The following is a 15,715-nucleotide window of genomic DNA, read 5'->3' as shown; positions in this document are numbered from 1 at the left end:
AGCAGAAAGGCTATCATCTTAGTTGAGGTCCTTGTCTCTTGTGCAACAAAATTCATGAAAGCTGTCATTAACCCAGCTGTTGCTTGTTGAAACCCATTTGTGTAAGTCTATTGTCCCTCTTTCTCTTTGCATTGCGGCACAGTGCTAAACCAAGGCCTTCCCTCGATAGCTCTCTCCTCAAGAGCTCTAGTTATGCTGTCATCTCAAATAGCTGGAATGCTTGCCCCTTGCTTGTAACATTACCATGCTCGTACTGAAGTATACTCTAATGCAACTGCCCTTTCAGTTTTGTAGGAATGTTAACCTATGGTGCATGTTTCTCTTTGAAGCTCCAGATATTGTCCAGAATATCCAATGTACTGCAACCAGTTGGCAGTCAGTCCTAGTCCACTGGGACCCTCCTTTGAAGACAAATGGGATTATTACCCATTACATCATAACATTTGGAAAGAATTCAACAATCTTGTCTTCTGATAATGAAACAGTGCATACTTTCAGAGACTTGTTATCAAATACCTCTTACCAGTTTAAAATACAGGCTGTGACAGCTGCCGGGGGTGGAAAGGAGCAGCTATGCAATGCCAGCACATTTCCAGAAACAGGTAACAATTCTTGTGGTTAAAATTGCACTTGATGTAAATAATATTTTCTCTACTCACATTTACTAGGCTATCCCAATCCATGAATTTGTTTCTCATATCTCAAGAGGATATTCTTATGAATTCATGGACTAAGAACTAGGATATTGTTAGAAGTGTGGTAAAAGGAGCAAAGCCACATTATGAAAATAATTTAGATTTTTCATGTGTTAGTTATGATTTTCTATTTTAACGAATTTACTGGAAAGTCAGTATTTTATTGAAAGCAGTGGCACTTATTTTCAAATAAGCATATTCTGGCCTAAATGCCAGGAGTAACAACAAGAAGAAAATGGTCATTATTAGGTCAACATATTCTTAAATATATGTTCACATGAATTGTTTTCCGTTGAGTTGCTACCACTTGAAACTGGAGACTTGTGATTAGGAATGGAAACAGTTTTATAGTTGTTCTCAGCTTCTTATTTATGGTGGTCTATGTTAGTCACAGACACACAGCCAACACTGAGTCACTGCCAAAGCATTTATTTTTGACACCAAGTGAAATCAAATTAGGTTCACTGCCTCATTGGAAAATCTCTGAACAACAGCTCTGGAAGTACTGTTTGATTGTTTTAAGCAATGGGCAGAGCCCAACTGATCTCTATACTGGCATCCCTCAGTATAGCCCCTGGGTGTTGCAGTGCATGAGTATTTCTCATGAACGGTGGAGAGTTCAACTCTCATTGGAGTGAAATGCTTATGAGGTCAGGTGCTGAAGGCCTGGTCACAGGGGTTCAGGTGGAGTTCACAGTTTGAGACCCCATATAGCCCTTACACATGTTGATCACATGTCAGTAATGGCATGTAGTGAGATTTAGGTGCTAGGTAAACCTCTTTTGTATTAGCCTTTAATGATTTCAGTACTCGCATACATACTCTCTCCAAAGTTTGTGAGGGAAGCTCTCTGGAAAAGTGTGGGAAATGGTGCAAGGGACTGCAGAGCAGTTGGGGAATTTGTGGAAATTGCTTCAACCCTTCCATGAACAGAAAGGCACCATTGGATCCATTGGATGCCTTACTGCTTTAATGGCAGCCTTTGTCTGCTGGGTATGTTGGTTGCATTTGCAACATTGCTGTTGTTTTCTTGCTGCATCCATTGCATTTTATTTTTTTACACCAATTTGAAAAGGTTATATTTAAAAACATGGTCTGAATGCAGCCAACATACCCATGCCCTTTCCATTCCTTCCAGATTCCCAAGTCATGGCCTGATAAACTGTGCACTTCCATTGAAGGTTGCAGTTCTATTCAGTTCTAAATAATAAAAACATTTTTGCATATAGTCTTTGTACACTCCCTTTCAATAAAAGGAAGCAAACGGCCCTCAAATTCATGCTTTGGTAAAGTACATATTGCAGTTAATCTAGATACTGCACCCAAATATCCTAATAAATCATTTTCTCCACAATCCATCATAAACTGAATTAAGTTGTGATAAACTTAACATTCATAATATGTATAAAAACAGCAAACAGGCAATCATATTAAGGCAATTGAGCAAAGAAGGATTTAAGACAAATCTTCCAATTATACAAAGTTTTCTTTCTGCTTTGAGGAGAGGCATCGTTTGAATATTATATTTAAGGAAGACTTTGGTAGGAAAAAGGAGTATTTCGCAAACTTATTTTTTCCCTGGCTATCTTTTAACTGGGGTTCTTTTGTGACTCCTTTAAACTACCATATTGATAATACAGTCTTTAAAAATGTATCTAGTCCTCCTGAGGTCTGGTTCACTATGTAAGAAATATATACAACCCAGTCTATTTCCCCCCTTTCATTCCAGGGAAGGAAGTACATTTGTTCACATATTCCTCTGTGAATGTTGATCTGCCCTCATGTGCTAAAAGTCTTTGTGTACATCTGTACTTACATACTGTTTTATGAATTCCCTAGATGTTTGCTATTAGGGCTTTTACAGAATAAGTGCCATTGTATTCAGTGGGTCTTATTTCCTAGCAACAGTTCAGTTCTGAACTGCAATATATGTTGCTGCTGTGGGGTTCAATTTGATGGTTCCCTGGACATCTGACTCTGTAATTATGGAGGCTCTTGTTGTAGATGCCCAAAGTGTGGCAAAGTTCCTGCTATGGCTGGCCATTTGTGTTCTTTGAAGTCCACAGAGGTTCTTGGACTTAAATTAACTTGCATGTGAATTGTATTCCAAAATTAGCTTTTCTCTATATAAATAGCACATACAGTTTATACAAAATGTGTCTGTAACTACTTGAGATAGATGCACCAGACAACTGAAATGGCCTAATACTGACCTTCAGTGATGTAACATCTTTGATAAAGTGTTATATGCAACAGATTAGACAACTTCAAAACAATTATGCTCCAAGGTTACAGATACGAACAGGATTGAAATATCTTTTGTTCAAGGAAGCAGATACTTGTTCTTCCACACTTATCAACCCCAACCCAAAGAAGCAACTTTTTTAAAATGTACAGATGTTCCTAGTTTGAATGCTTCCCAGTGTAATCCTGCAGCTTACTCAAAATTTATAAACATGACTCAGCCATTGTGATTTGGTGATGACCGCTTTACTAAATATTCTTATGCCAGCAAAGTTCACATTCATGAATCATCTGGTATGGACAAACATTTTTCATCAGTCCACCTAAAGGTCCCAACATCTATTCATCAAGTATTCTTTTGTAACACAAATGTAACTAAGACCATAAATCTCCAATGACCTCTAGAAATGTCAAGGACCCTTTAAAGAATGGAAAAAACAACAACTTAGCTCTAGTTTGTCTTAACGGTATTGAATGTTTTCAGAAAGATTTTAAGGTGAAATATCCCTTATGTGTGCCAATGTATATCATTCTCAAAACACACAAATCATTACCAATTTATAGGGAGAAACAATTAAATCATCTTTAACTGCAGTTGTGTTTAGCATAACCCTGTATTCAACAATAAGCACAGGCTATTGATTGCTTACTGTAACGTGTGGTACATAACATTTCAAAAATTATTTTTAGCTCCCAGCGCTCCCAGAGATATTTCGTTTTCAAGCATACAATCAACAAGTGTGACCTTGAGATGGAGAATGCCAGTTACTATCTTTGGCTACTTTCAAAACTACAAGATTACTGCGCAGTTACGATCTATCCATTGCAACAACTGGGAAGCTGCTGAATGTATTGAATATGAGCAGGAGCAATATTCATATACTGTTGGCACTTTGTCAGAGGAAACAGTCTATGACCTGAAAAAATTTAGATGGTATAGATTTAGAGTTTCTGCTAGTACGAATGCTGGTTTTGGCACCTCTTCACCATGGATTTCTACACAAACTCTTCCTGGCTGTAAGTAAGAATGACTATCATACCTCTTAGTTTTACATGGACATCAAATCTATAAAGGTCTGGAATAATTCAAACCATGCACAGTTGATGATACAGCTACCTTGAATTTATCAATGGTACCCCGATGTCTCTCTCTGGATATTCAAATGTAAAATGCAATCAAGTATATAAGCATTGTTAAAAATCCATTGCCTGTAAGAACTTGTATTATTCAATTATATCCAGTTACATCCTCAGGAATTCATAAGTGCTGCATATGTCAGGAATTAAGCATACAGTATACTGTATACAATAGTCATGAAAGAGGAAGAGGGTCTGACAGCAATCATATTGCATTGAAGTTACCAATTTTTTCTGTTTTCCATGACTACTTCATTTTCCACCTAAAAACATGAGCAAAATCATGGAGTCCATAGTCAAAGCATAAACATATTGTACAGTTGATATTAGTGAACATTTATTACATACAAGCTTGGTGTAATGGGAAGATTTAATTTTTTTAATTAACCTTACCATTCCCAATTCTCTGAAGAAATATATAGGAGAATGTATTCGTAGTCAGCAATTCTGAGAAAAAAGTCTCACTTGTAGATCTTAACAGCTGCTTGTTGTGGTCATTATCCAAAGCAGCTGCTGAATCTAGATATTTCCAGACTGTATAAATTGTTTAAAATAAGAGAGAAAACATATTTCACATTCCCCCCCCCCCCCATAGGAAATGGCAAGGTGTTTTTTGTGTGTTTGTGCTCAGCAATCCTCTCTTAGGAGTTTTTCAAGGAAATGTTAGCTAGAAAAATCCAAAACAATCAAGTCACTATTTGCTCCAATAATCTACTATTTTAGCACTTGTTTAATTTGGGGGTTTTGTACACTAAGCTTTAAAATTTCACAAGCACTAACAGTATCTCCCTTTTAAAAGCTCATACCAAACGTTGAAATTGCTTTTTGGATAGAGTGAATTTTAAAAGGCTTTTGGGTGGTTCTATCATTCAATAGGCTAAATCAGTTGGATATTCAGGATTATGGCCATGGTGCAATTACAAAGTAGAAAGTGCAGGGTTCAGCTCATGCATGCTATGTCTGTGACAATTGCATGGTAAAGTTAAAATTGATTTTCTTACATTTTAAAAACATTAGCAATTTTGGAAAGATTCAATACATGTTTACACAGAGGTAAGGATAATGATACTCCCTATTAAATAGTCACCAATGCTAGTTTTGCTCCCATAGTTAGATAGAGTACTCAGCCTTCTGTTTTATAGATTGTCCTCTTAGGAACTGTCTTTCTGTCTCATAAAATAGTTTGATGGCAGTGTTATTGCATTGCTGATAAATTATACAAGTCCACTTTGCAATGGGATCTGTTTTCTAAAGAATCAAACTTTGCCGTTACCATGATATTAAACCATAACTTTGGTTCAGAAAAGGAGAATTTTTGACAGCTGCAGCTTGTCGTAGACTTGTGAGAAAACCTGACCATACTGAAATTCCCTCTTTTTAATAGCTATTAAAGATTGTAGCTCTGTCCTCTTTAGGCACTGGTTGCTTTGAAGTCGGTTTATGTATAGCAAAGCTTTCTCTGTTACCTAGTCAGTGAGCTTTGCCTGCTTTTCACATAATGCTAAGGGCACATGAACTCTACCGCCATTCCAAGTTAGTAACCCTAGGAACAGTGGCTGTGTCTTGCTTTGATTCTTAAAATAACATTCAACCCAGCTTGAACCTAAATCTGCTTATATAGTTTCTTCCAATACATTGAGAGAACCATTGGTCCAGTGCAGATGACAATGTAAACAGAATGAACATAGGATGAGAGTCTCAGGATTGCTCCAGCTGGTTTTGCCCATGATCTCCATATGTCCAGCTAGCTCTGCACAGTGCTTGAGCTATACATAAATTCATAGCTTTAAACTCTTGAGGCTTTCTGCATGGGACAGATTATAGACTGGGTAGATAAAGGCTTTGTAGCTACAGTTTATACATATGTGGATGCTGTTCAGAAAGTGGGATGTAGAGGTTTGGGTAGGGTGCAATCATTACTCCCTTCCATACACTCATTCTGCCTTCATCATCCCTGTACAAAGGTTATTGTTTCTCCATCTTTAAAGTTTCATTTGAGCAATTCAGGATGCCGTTGCCCTGTTTCTAGATACACATTGTTGAGCTTACTGATAAGCAAATTTAAAGATTGCAGTCAATTGAGTCTGTTCATCATTCTTTCCTTATTCTTCCTGAGGATGCAAAGGCTAACAAGAATAATTGTAGATAGGATGCAAAAATAAAACAAACCAGGACTACAGCAGAGGTGCATAAGCCAGACCTCCTCAGCTGCAGTCATATGTTTGGTCACTTTCTTCTACCTATATTGCCCCTAGGATGCTTTGCAAGGTCTAGGAGTTCGTATAACAACTTTGCTCATCAAAATTGCCCAGAACAAGGACATTGGTATGACCAATAAATTTCCACTGAAGTTATATTATGAGAAATTGCTTTCCTCCACTTTCACTGCCTTTAGTAAAGGTAAAGGACCCCTGACCATTAGGTCCAGTCGTGGCTGACTCTGGGGTTGCGGCGCTCATCTCGCTTTATTGGCCGAGGGAGCCAGTGTACAGCTTCCGGGTCATGTGGCCAGCGTGACTAAGCCGCTTCTGGCGAACCAGAGCAGTGCACGGAAATGGCGTTTACCTTCCTGCTGGAGCGGTACCTATTTATCTACTTGCACTTTGACGTGCTTTCAAACTGCTAGGTTGGCAGGAGCAGGGACCGAGCAACGGGAGCTCACCCTGCTGCCGGGATTCGAACTGCCAACCTTCTGATTGGCAAGTCCTAGGCTCTGTGATTTAACCCACAGTGCCACCCGCATCCCTCACTGCCTTTACATGCCTTATTAAAATCACCAGATAAATGCTGAATTGAAGGGCATAGGGAATAATCCTGAATTGTCTCTAATTCATCACAGATCTTGTAATAATAGAATAGAAGATACCTTTCCATTTCAACATTTTGCCTTTGAAAAATACTACAATCTAATCTAATATTTATTTTAAAATATTTGTTCAAATAATCTTATTTTATGTAAAATGTTAGTGTTGTAAAAATTCAGGCATATATTTACGTTTAAAGGCACATGATAACTCATAGCCTTGGTTTCTTTTTTAAAAAGATCCTGTGCCAACATAAGCCCTACTAAAGTGCTGGAGTCAGAGGATGCATTTGAGCATCAGAGGATCAGTTTTGCTTTTTGATGAGTGGCTCTGTAAAATGATAAGCTATCCAGACGTACCTTCCAGCTAACAAACTTAACTTCTGCCTCACCATCAGGACACAGATGGATGGGAAAAAATGACCCTGACCTCCATAAGACCCACATTCCTGTGCAAGCATAGAAGCATGATAATCAGGAAATGATGGTTATTAGTTACAGAAAATGCATTATTGTGAAAACCAGGAGAAAAGTGCTCATGAGAGGAAGTGATTGGATTATAGGGGAACGAGTGAATAAGACTAGGTCATTCCTACTGAGTAAATTGCTGTGATTTATAAGAGAAAGGGTATGGTGATATCTTGCCCCATTACCGACTAGACTCATTTCACAAACAATCTTAAATCAGTATGTGACAGCTACCATTGGCACAAAAATTGTTTGTATAATGTGTTTGTTGTAAGGCTGCTAGACTGAAGCTAACAGATTTCCAATTTCTAGTCATGTTTTAGTTATATATATTTATATATATATATCTATATATATAGATATCAGAAATTTAGTGTATTTGAACATTCTTCAGCTATGATGAAAGTCAGTGAAGGGATGTCTTGGCACTTTAGATGAAGAGTTTTAAATCCGTTCACATCCTGATCCTAAATGCATTTATATGGAAGTGTCTAGATGTGCATCCTTTTGAGTCTGTGGCAGCTGTGGTTTTCACTTAGCCTGTGTTGATTTCCAGATATGCTGCCACAGTCAGAGCTGGCCATATACACACTGACTGCCACAAGCTTACTGCCACTGGACAAACTCCACTCCAGTCAGCTTTTATTCTTAACTACAATTCACCAAAAGCTACAGTTGCAATCAGGTTCCCCGAAACTGGTTCAGGTTGAGCTTAGAGCATGGCCAGTCTGCTTACACAAAGCCAGCTCGGCCAGTAAGATTGCATGGGCTGGCCCAAAAGGTCCCATGAACAACCCCTAATCTCATTAATATCAATGGAACTTCAAAGGCATGGACAGTATCGAGACTATCCTAACAGACATTAGTAGAGGCCATTAGGAGAGGCTATGGACATGCAATATTGTATTTCAGATTTCTGTTGTTCTGTGCAAAGAAATAAGATAAGGAAAGAAATATCAACGGAGCTTGCTTCTAACAAAGCCTATGCTGCTTACAGAAAGGAATTAATTTTTAAAAGTCTAAAATATAGCATTTTTCCGCCATGATAACATAGGAATAAGTATCTTTAAATGAACATTTTTACACATTACACTACTTTATAAAGTGGTCAAGTCATTTGTTGCCATCATTCTATCTTAAAGAATTAATTGATTTTTAGTAGCTAACTCTTAAAGAAACAAACTTTTTCTACGTTATTCTTCACCTTCCCAATTAATGTTGTAAATAGGCTGACTGATCATTGTTCTACTCTCAATAATATGAAGCACTGATCACTAGGAGAGAAATAATGGAACTTTTGCTACCTGTGGAGAATGATGTAAATTTGGTTGACCTACCAAGGACAACAATATACTATTGCCCCACAAGTTACCTACCAGATGCTATTACACCACTTGTTTTACCATCCTTATCACCATTTATGTTAAACTTGCCTCATGGTGTGGATTTTTTACAGAGAGGCAGTCAATACTACTATGTAAATATCCCTGCATTTTCAATAAAGGAAGCATTGCTGTATTGGCAGGAAATTCATTTTTTCATCAGAGGAAATTCATCAGAGGTGGCCAACATGGTGACCTTCAGATGTTGTAGACTTCAACTCCCACCATCCTTGACCATTAACCAGTCTGGCTGGGGTTGAGGAGGATTGTAGTTCCCAACATCTGGAGGGTACTAAGTTGGCTATTCCTAAATTAAAGCAGTTTATTATTTTAAATATGAATGTCCATATTTATATACGGCATGTGTTCCCTTTACACGTGATAGCGAATGTTAATTACACTCAGAGTAGACTCATTGAAATCAACAGCCACCCCCATTGTTTCCAGTGGGACTACTGTGAGTATGACTTAGTTGGATACCACACAAGTAATGTGACTGCCATAAAACATAATGTATTTTATAATATTTTGTTAAAATGTTGATTAGAGCCCAATTTTACTGGGCCTTTGTTGACTGCCGCAAAACTATATTGCTAGATTTTGGGTGATACAGTTATCACACGTACAGTTCCTAGATTTCTAATTTGGCTGCAATTAAAATCAATATATGCAACACTGGAGACTTCTTCTATGACAGGGGCATAATGCTGTGACAGGGCCAAAAAAAAAGTGTGAATGCCATTTATTGTTCTTACTAAAATTGTACCGAATGAAATATTTTTGAGAGCTAACTGTATTTCCTGATATGTTTTCTACTTTTTCTCCAGTTCCAGATGCTCCTCCTGAAAATGTAACTGTGGTAGTTACATCTCCTTACAGTATTAATATTAGCTGGAGTGAGCCTGTCATCATTACGGGACCAACATTTTACCTCATCGACATTACCTCAGTAAGCCACTGCTTTTTCTCTCTATTAATGGTACAACCTGATACCTTACATAAATTTAGTGCTTATTTTCTAAAGAAAGATCCTGAAGCAGAGGGCTTATCTAGAAACAACAATTCTTATCTTGAAAGCTCTTCTCCTGAATGCTGAGGGAAACATTATGAGGTAAACTTGTGGTGAGGGAAACTTTACAAGGTGGTACAGTTAGACAGAAGTCCCAGCAATCTAAGCTAGTGATCATCTATGACAGGAGAAGATGTGAAGTCACAGATAGGACAATGCAGAAAAAGCAAGTCATATACACCAGTACAGTGGTACCTTGATACTCGAATGGCTTGGCTCCCAAACAAATTGGCTCTTGAACGCCACAAACCCGGAAGTGAGTGTTCCAGTTTGCAAACATTTTTCTGAAGCTGAATATCTGATGCGACTTCCACAGCTTCTTATTGAGTGCAGGAAGCTGCTGCAGCCAATTGGAAGCCACGCCTTGGTTTTTTAATGGTTTTCGGGAGTCGAACGGACTCGTGGAATGAATTAAGTTTGAGAACCAAGGTACCATTGTGGAGGGATATATGGGGTGCTAGAAAAAAAGTGCCGGTATTCACCATGAAGTTGTTAACGGTAAGTGCCACACTTTTAACCAGTGCTTTTCTTCTAGCAAAAAAGGTGCCGGTACTGCGTACCCTTGAGAAAACCTCAGGAAAAAAAGCACTGAGTATATAGCTTTATTTTTAAAGAATGGTTTCTTGTTAAGCACTGTCTTCTATGTGATCAGTAGCTACAGGTGTGAAGTCTATATAGACAGGTCCACCGCTGCTTCAATAAAATTATCCATCTGTCTGTAGTGAAAATCCTGGAATAAAATTTTGTTACTCTTTAGGGAAACAGAGTTACTGCTTCAGGGTCCAAAAACAAGCTGTATTTAGCAAAATTCCTATGTTAACATTTTAGTTAGTTAGTGAGACTTTCATTGTAGATGTAAAAACGTTAAGACTGTTTTTAAAACAAAAGCCAAATCTTCCCTATTCTGTATATTTTAAAATAATTTTTACTATGTTGATATACGGAAGTTACAGTTGTTTTAGCCTTTTTTTGAGCTTGCAAGTAAATTATTCCTAAATAACCTGATCCAGCCAATTTTATCTGCATTGTGCAGAACCTTATTTAGTTCTGGTGAACAGAAAGCAATGCCTTATTATTATTATTATTATTATTATTATTATTATTTATCATTCTTTTGGAATTTATCAACTCTCTGTTCCCTACACTGCCCCCCTCCCCCAGCAATATTTTCTTAACCTGAATGTACTTGTTCAAATCAGTATTTATTTCTCCAGTGGAAGGGATGGATGAAAATGCAACAGCCTTAATCTGCTCCAGGGGAAATGAGCTACCAGTTTACAGCCGTTGCTTGTTGTGTACACTCAATTCTTTTCTACTACTCCTGCTGCCAATGCAGCACTGTGAATGAAACAGGAATCCGATTTTTTTGTGTTGTGCAAGCCCGGGCTCCATGTTTTTTCTTCTGGAAAAAAACAAACCACAAGTCTGGGTTTGGATGATCCAAGCTAGACTTTGGCTTGTTTCATTCACAGTGCAGCAAGGAAGGAATGGCACCGGAAAGCTTGAGCCAGCAGAGAAATATTTCTTGCTAGCTGCCGGGGTGGGAGCACTGCCAGAACGACCCCCATCCACTTGAGCAAAGTGGGGCTGCCCTGTGCTGCCTGCCCAGCCATGGAATGGTGAGCCTGGCTGTTTGAAGGCCACATTCACGGTGTCCTGTGGGACCAGCGGCACTTTGTGAGACTTGTAAGTGGTGCAGGGCTGGCAGGGAACATGCCTGTTGCGTCCTTCTCACCCTCCCTGCAGCTGGAGGGTGGCATGAGATGTACGCAACAGCTCATGACATCCTGACAGGGTGCGTCTCCGAAAAAAATTGTGCCCAGGGTGATGCCTCCCCGCCCCCAGTCCTGCCCATGCTACAACTCTGGCTTGAGCAGCCTGCACCATGAGCATACTGCTCATTCTCACTGAGCCAATAAACTATGGTTTTTAACCAGGCCATTGCGAATAAAAGCGCCACTTGGGAGGGGTCAAAAGAGTTCAGTACTGTTTCTTGATGGTCATCCCAGGAAATGAGTGTCTGTTTAGTAGATCAGAATCTTTAGTTAAGGTTAACTCTCAGTGGGGATACTAAGGCACATCTGTCAAAGAAAATATATGTTTGACCTACCTTAATGTGTTGGCAGCTGCATCTACTGCACACTTGACCCACTGGGGACTGCAAGTGTAGAGATTCATACGTTTTATTTTCTGTTGCATCACAGATAAACAAAATTGGTGCATGAGGAAGGATAGTCAGAAAGAAAGGATTTTATATCAGATTATATTTACTCATTTGTTGGCTGAGCTATTTTCTACTGCTGCTTAGTTCTTGGGATTTGCTTGTGTCTTCTGGTGCTGTTGTTTTGACACCAGAAGCACAAGGTAGGGTCACATGGTGGTTTATCCTATGCAGTTCAGGAACAATCAGTGACAACAACAGCTTTCTGAATTTTCTGCATACAATCTAGTTTTCCTCTTTCAACAACACCTGCAGTTACTGGTGGCACTCTATGAATCTTGGTAGAGTTCCTTTTCATACACCCCACGTCAAAGGGCAGCATGAGGGTGTTCTTACAGATTACCGAGTAAGGAAAAGCAAGACTCTCCAGTTCAGAACACCACAAATGCAGGCTAGCTATATATTCATTGCAGTTTTAAGTGAGAAACAGCTGGTAGATGGTAACCCGGCTTTCCATTTCATGATATATTGCCCATACCGATATATTGCTATGTATTGCTATACAGTTCTTGTTATGTACTGAGTTGAATAGGACCCAAAAGGCAGCAGTCTGATTGGTCCTAGAACAATAGGATTCAGAATGCAGCAGTCTGATTGGTCCACAGGAGCCACCCAATCCAGCTCCAGGTGGAAGTGAATCCGCAACCTGATTGGCCTACAGGTGAATCCGGGATTAGCCAATCACGTGGGGGGCATTGTGTAAATAATGTATATAAAGCAGACATTCTGGGGGAACTTCCATTCCTCACCACTATGAGCTGAATAAAGAGCATGAAATCCACTCTCGACTCCGAGTATATTTCAGTTCTGTTAAAAATTGCCCTAATTTTGGTTTGTTTTTGCTTTGTATAGGTAGATACTGATGACTATAAAGCTTCATTCGTCAAAACAAATGATGAGGACAAAAACCTTGATGTTTCAGGTTTAAGGGCATTTACAAGGTATTCTGTAGTGGTCACTGCTTTTACTGGAGATATCCATGCTGCACATATTGAAGGCAAATCTAGCCCTGCAGTCATTGTTTCCACTTTTGAAGCAGGTGAGCTGTTTCCGCTTTGTTGTTGCTTTTAGTATCTCTTTGGAAAAAGAAAATGTGAAGCAATTAATTTTTCTATGTTGTAAATGAAGTTTATGATATCAGGAAATACCACCATTCCTTTCGGCCATCGTAACTCTAGAACAGCCATCACTACTATGAAACAGCTTCACTTCTTAATTTCTTCCTGTTGTGCCCTTGCTAAAGGCATATAGCCACTGCTCATAAAAGTGACAGCCATAAGCAGTGGTAAGCGAGGCACTTGGGATGCAATTTCAGGGGAAAGGAATGATGAGTTGGGTTTCTGCACATAGTCTTTAATGGGCACTGAAGTTGAAAAGGATGCTTGAAGTTCTTTACTGGTCTCAGATTTGTGAATGCCACTCTGCCGTAAAAAAACCAAAGGTATACAAGGAACATTTGAAATCAGGGCAGAAGCTGCCATTATAATCAGTAAAACTAATGCAATAAACCCCACATCTGAATGCAGCTTAAATCTTTTCCTCTGCAATGTTTTAGAAGCTGGATGCATACTAATATTTGCATTTTTTGCAAAGACTCCTGAGGCTTGTGGTTTGTTTTTAACTGAAATCTAAAAAGAGCAATTGCAAGACCAAAGTGTCCAAAATCAAATGTGAGTTTAGATGTACAGGTAAACTGAGATCCAAACATGGCTGAAATCTAAGTATAGCAAATAAATAAATATAATTGTAATTTAAAAAATAAATCGTTCAACATTCTTTCAGTGCCCAGAGACCCACTAAACAACATAACTTTTCAGAAGATACCTGATGAAGTAACAAAATTTCAAGTGACGTTTATATCACCATCTGAACACAGTGGAAATATTCAAGTATACCAGGCAATGGTATACAAAGAAGATGACCCAACTGTCTTCCAGATCTATAATTTAAGTGTTATTGACAGGACAAACAAGTCAGTCACTGCTTTGATAGAGGGACTAAAAGGGGGACATACATATAATATCAGTGTAAGTTGAACTTTGTGTCTCTTTCTTTAACACAATCAGTAATAAAGCTAAGCCAGAGCACTTTACTGTGGAGTGGTTTAAAAGCTATCAATTAATGTATGACTTGATTTCCAATTATTATGTTTATTATGTATGTGTGTGTGTGTGTGTGTGTGTGTATCTATCTATCACACTACATGCAATTAATGCATAGTAGTCAGCAAAATAATATAGGGCCAATCTTGACTTGTACCCATAGAAGTAAGCCCCACTGATTTCAGTGAAGTGTCAAAGTCTTACTTTACTCAAGTAGAATTTAAATACTTCTCCACACCCCACCCCGTGTGTGTACATGCATGAAATAAGTCCAAGTTAATGTAGGTCTATTATGATTAAGGTAAACAGACTGAGATATAGGGAAATATATATAATTTAAACATTTATATTTAGGTTTATGCAATCAATGGTGCTGGTGCAGGGCCAAAGATCCAACTTAAAATCACAACAGACATTAAAGGTAGGTTCATGTAATGATTTCATAGTTTTAAAATAAAGATAATTCAAAAGAAATGTGAAGTCAGCTTGTTTTTTTAAAAACAAAACCATTCTCTTGTGCACATCCTAGGTCAGTGGTTCCCAACCTTTTTTTCTTTTTTGCCATGCCCCACCTAAGTATCTCTAAAATCCTGATGCCTTCCCCCTGTAGCATATAATTCTTATTCAAAAAGTTAACTCCTATTCCCATGGAGGAAGCCTAAAAGGCCATTAACTGTTAATAACTCATTCTCAAATTGCCCCCCTTAAAAATCAAATTGCCCCCTTGTGGGGCATGTTGGGAGCCACAGTACTAGGTGGTGTTATCAACTGTTTCCTATTCCCATCCTCATGCTAACTTGAGTTATATTAATTATTTGCACTAATTTTGAGCAGTACCTGTGATGTAGCCAAGGTACATTAATATTAGGTTCTGGAAAAGAAGCAATGGTGCTAAATCAACATTGTGATGGGATGATGAGCTGCTTGTGCGTAAAATCCAAATCCCTCAGAGTTTGGTTAAGTCCGCAAACCTCTGTCTGTAACGGAGCCCCTTAAGCATGGCTCCGTCAGTCGCTGGCAGATTCCGACAGTGGTTGCTTACGGAATCTCTTCCAACATAAAAGCTCCTTAACGGAAACGCGTCTTCTGGACTCTCGGCGTGACAGTTTCCGGCGAGGAGTGGGTGTCCCTACAGGAGGTCCTGAAACCTCCCCACTGTTTTCGCTGGAAGTGTCTCTGAGCCATCCCTCCTGCTCACTTTCCCTCAGAGACCCTCCTCTCCCCCTGCTGGTTCCCTCTTCAGCTGCTGAGTCTCTCCCAACCTCTGTGAGTCCTTCCACCTCCTGTCCTTCTGATGGCAGTTCCCTGACAAACATATTTATCATTTACATTAAGACTGCAATCATAAGCAGCTTTACTAAGAATTATGTCCCATTGAAACCAGCAAGATGCATGTCCAAGTAATTATAATGGTATAGGAATGTACATTATTTTAATCTTTTCTAGCTATAACATTGTGCTGTGAGTTTTCTGGGAAATTTTGATTTCGAATGGGGCAATTTGCAATTTGCAATTTGGTTTTTTCAGTTTGCTCTAGGAGGATTTAATATGTTTATTTGTATTTAAGTACCAAAGCTAAAAAAAAGTACCACAT

The 15,715-nt window shown here is 38.7% G+C and overlaps 1 protein-coding gene across 2 annotated transcripts in view; it reads left to right on the top strand.

Moving 5' to 3' along the window:
• The window catches only part of PTPRQ (protein tyrosine phosphatase receptor type Q), a 109,197-nt gene that overhangs the window by 56,848 nt on the left and 36,634 nt on the right, over positions 1-15,715 (top strand). For both annotated transcript variants that reach the window (XM_083463067.1, XM_083463066.1), the window contains exons 43-48: positions 330-602; positions 3,630-3,956; positions 9,557-9,678; positions 12,872-13,058; positions 13,802-14,046; positions 14,476-14,542. In XM_083463067.1, the coding sequence (XP_083319193.1) occupies positions 330-602; positions 3,630-3,956; positions 9,557-9,678; positions 12,872-13,058; positions 13,802-14,046; positions 14,476-14,542 (1,221 nt within the window). The remainder of the gene's footprint in view (positions 1-329; positions 603-3,629; positions 3,957-9,556; positions 9,679-12,871; positions 13,059-13,801; positions 14,047-14,475; positions 14,543-15,715) is intronic.

This window comes from Podarcis liolepis (assembly GCF_965112155.1).
Source record: "Podarcis liolepis genome assembly, chromosome: 10".
Taxonomy (NCBI): domain Eukaryota; kingdom Metazoa; phylum Chordata; class Lepidosauria; order Squamata; family Lacertidae; genus Podarcis; species Podarcis liolepis.
This window is presented reverse-complemented; position numbering and strand designations above follow the sequence as displayed.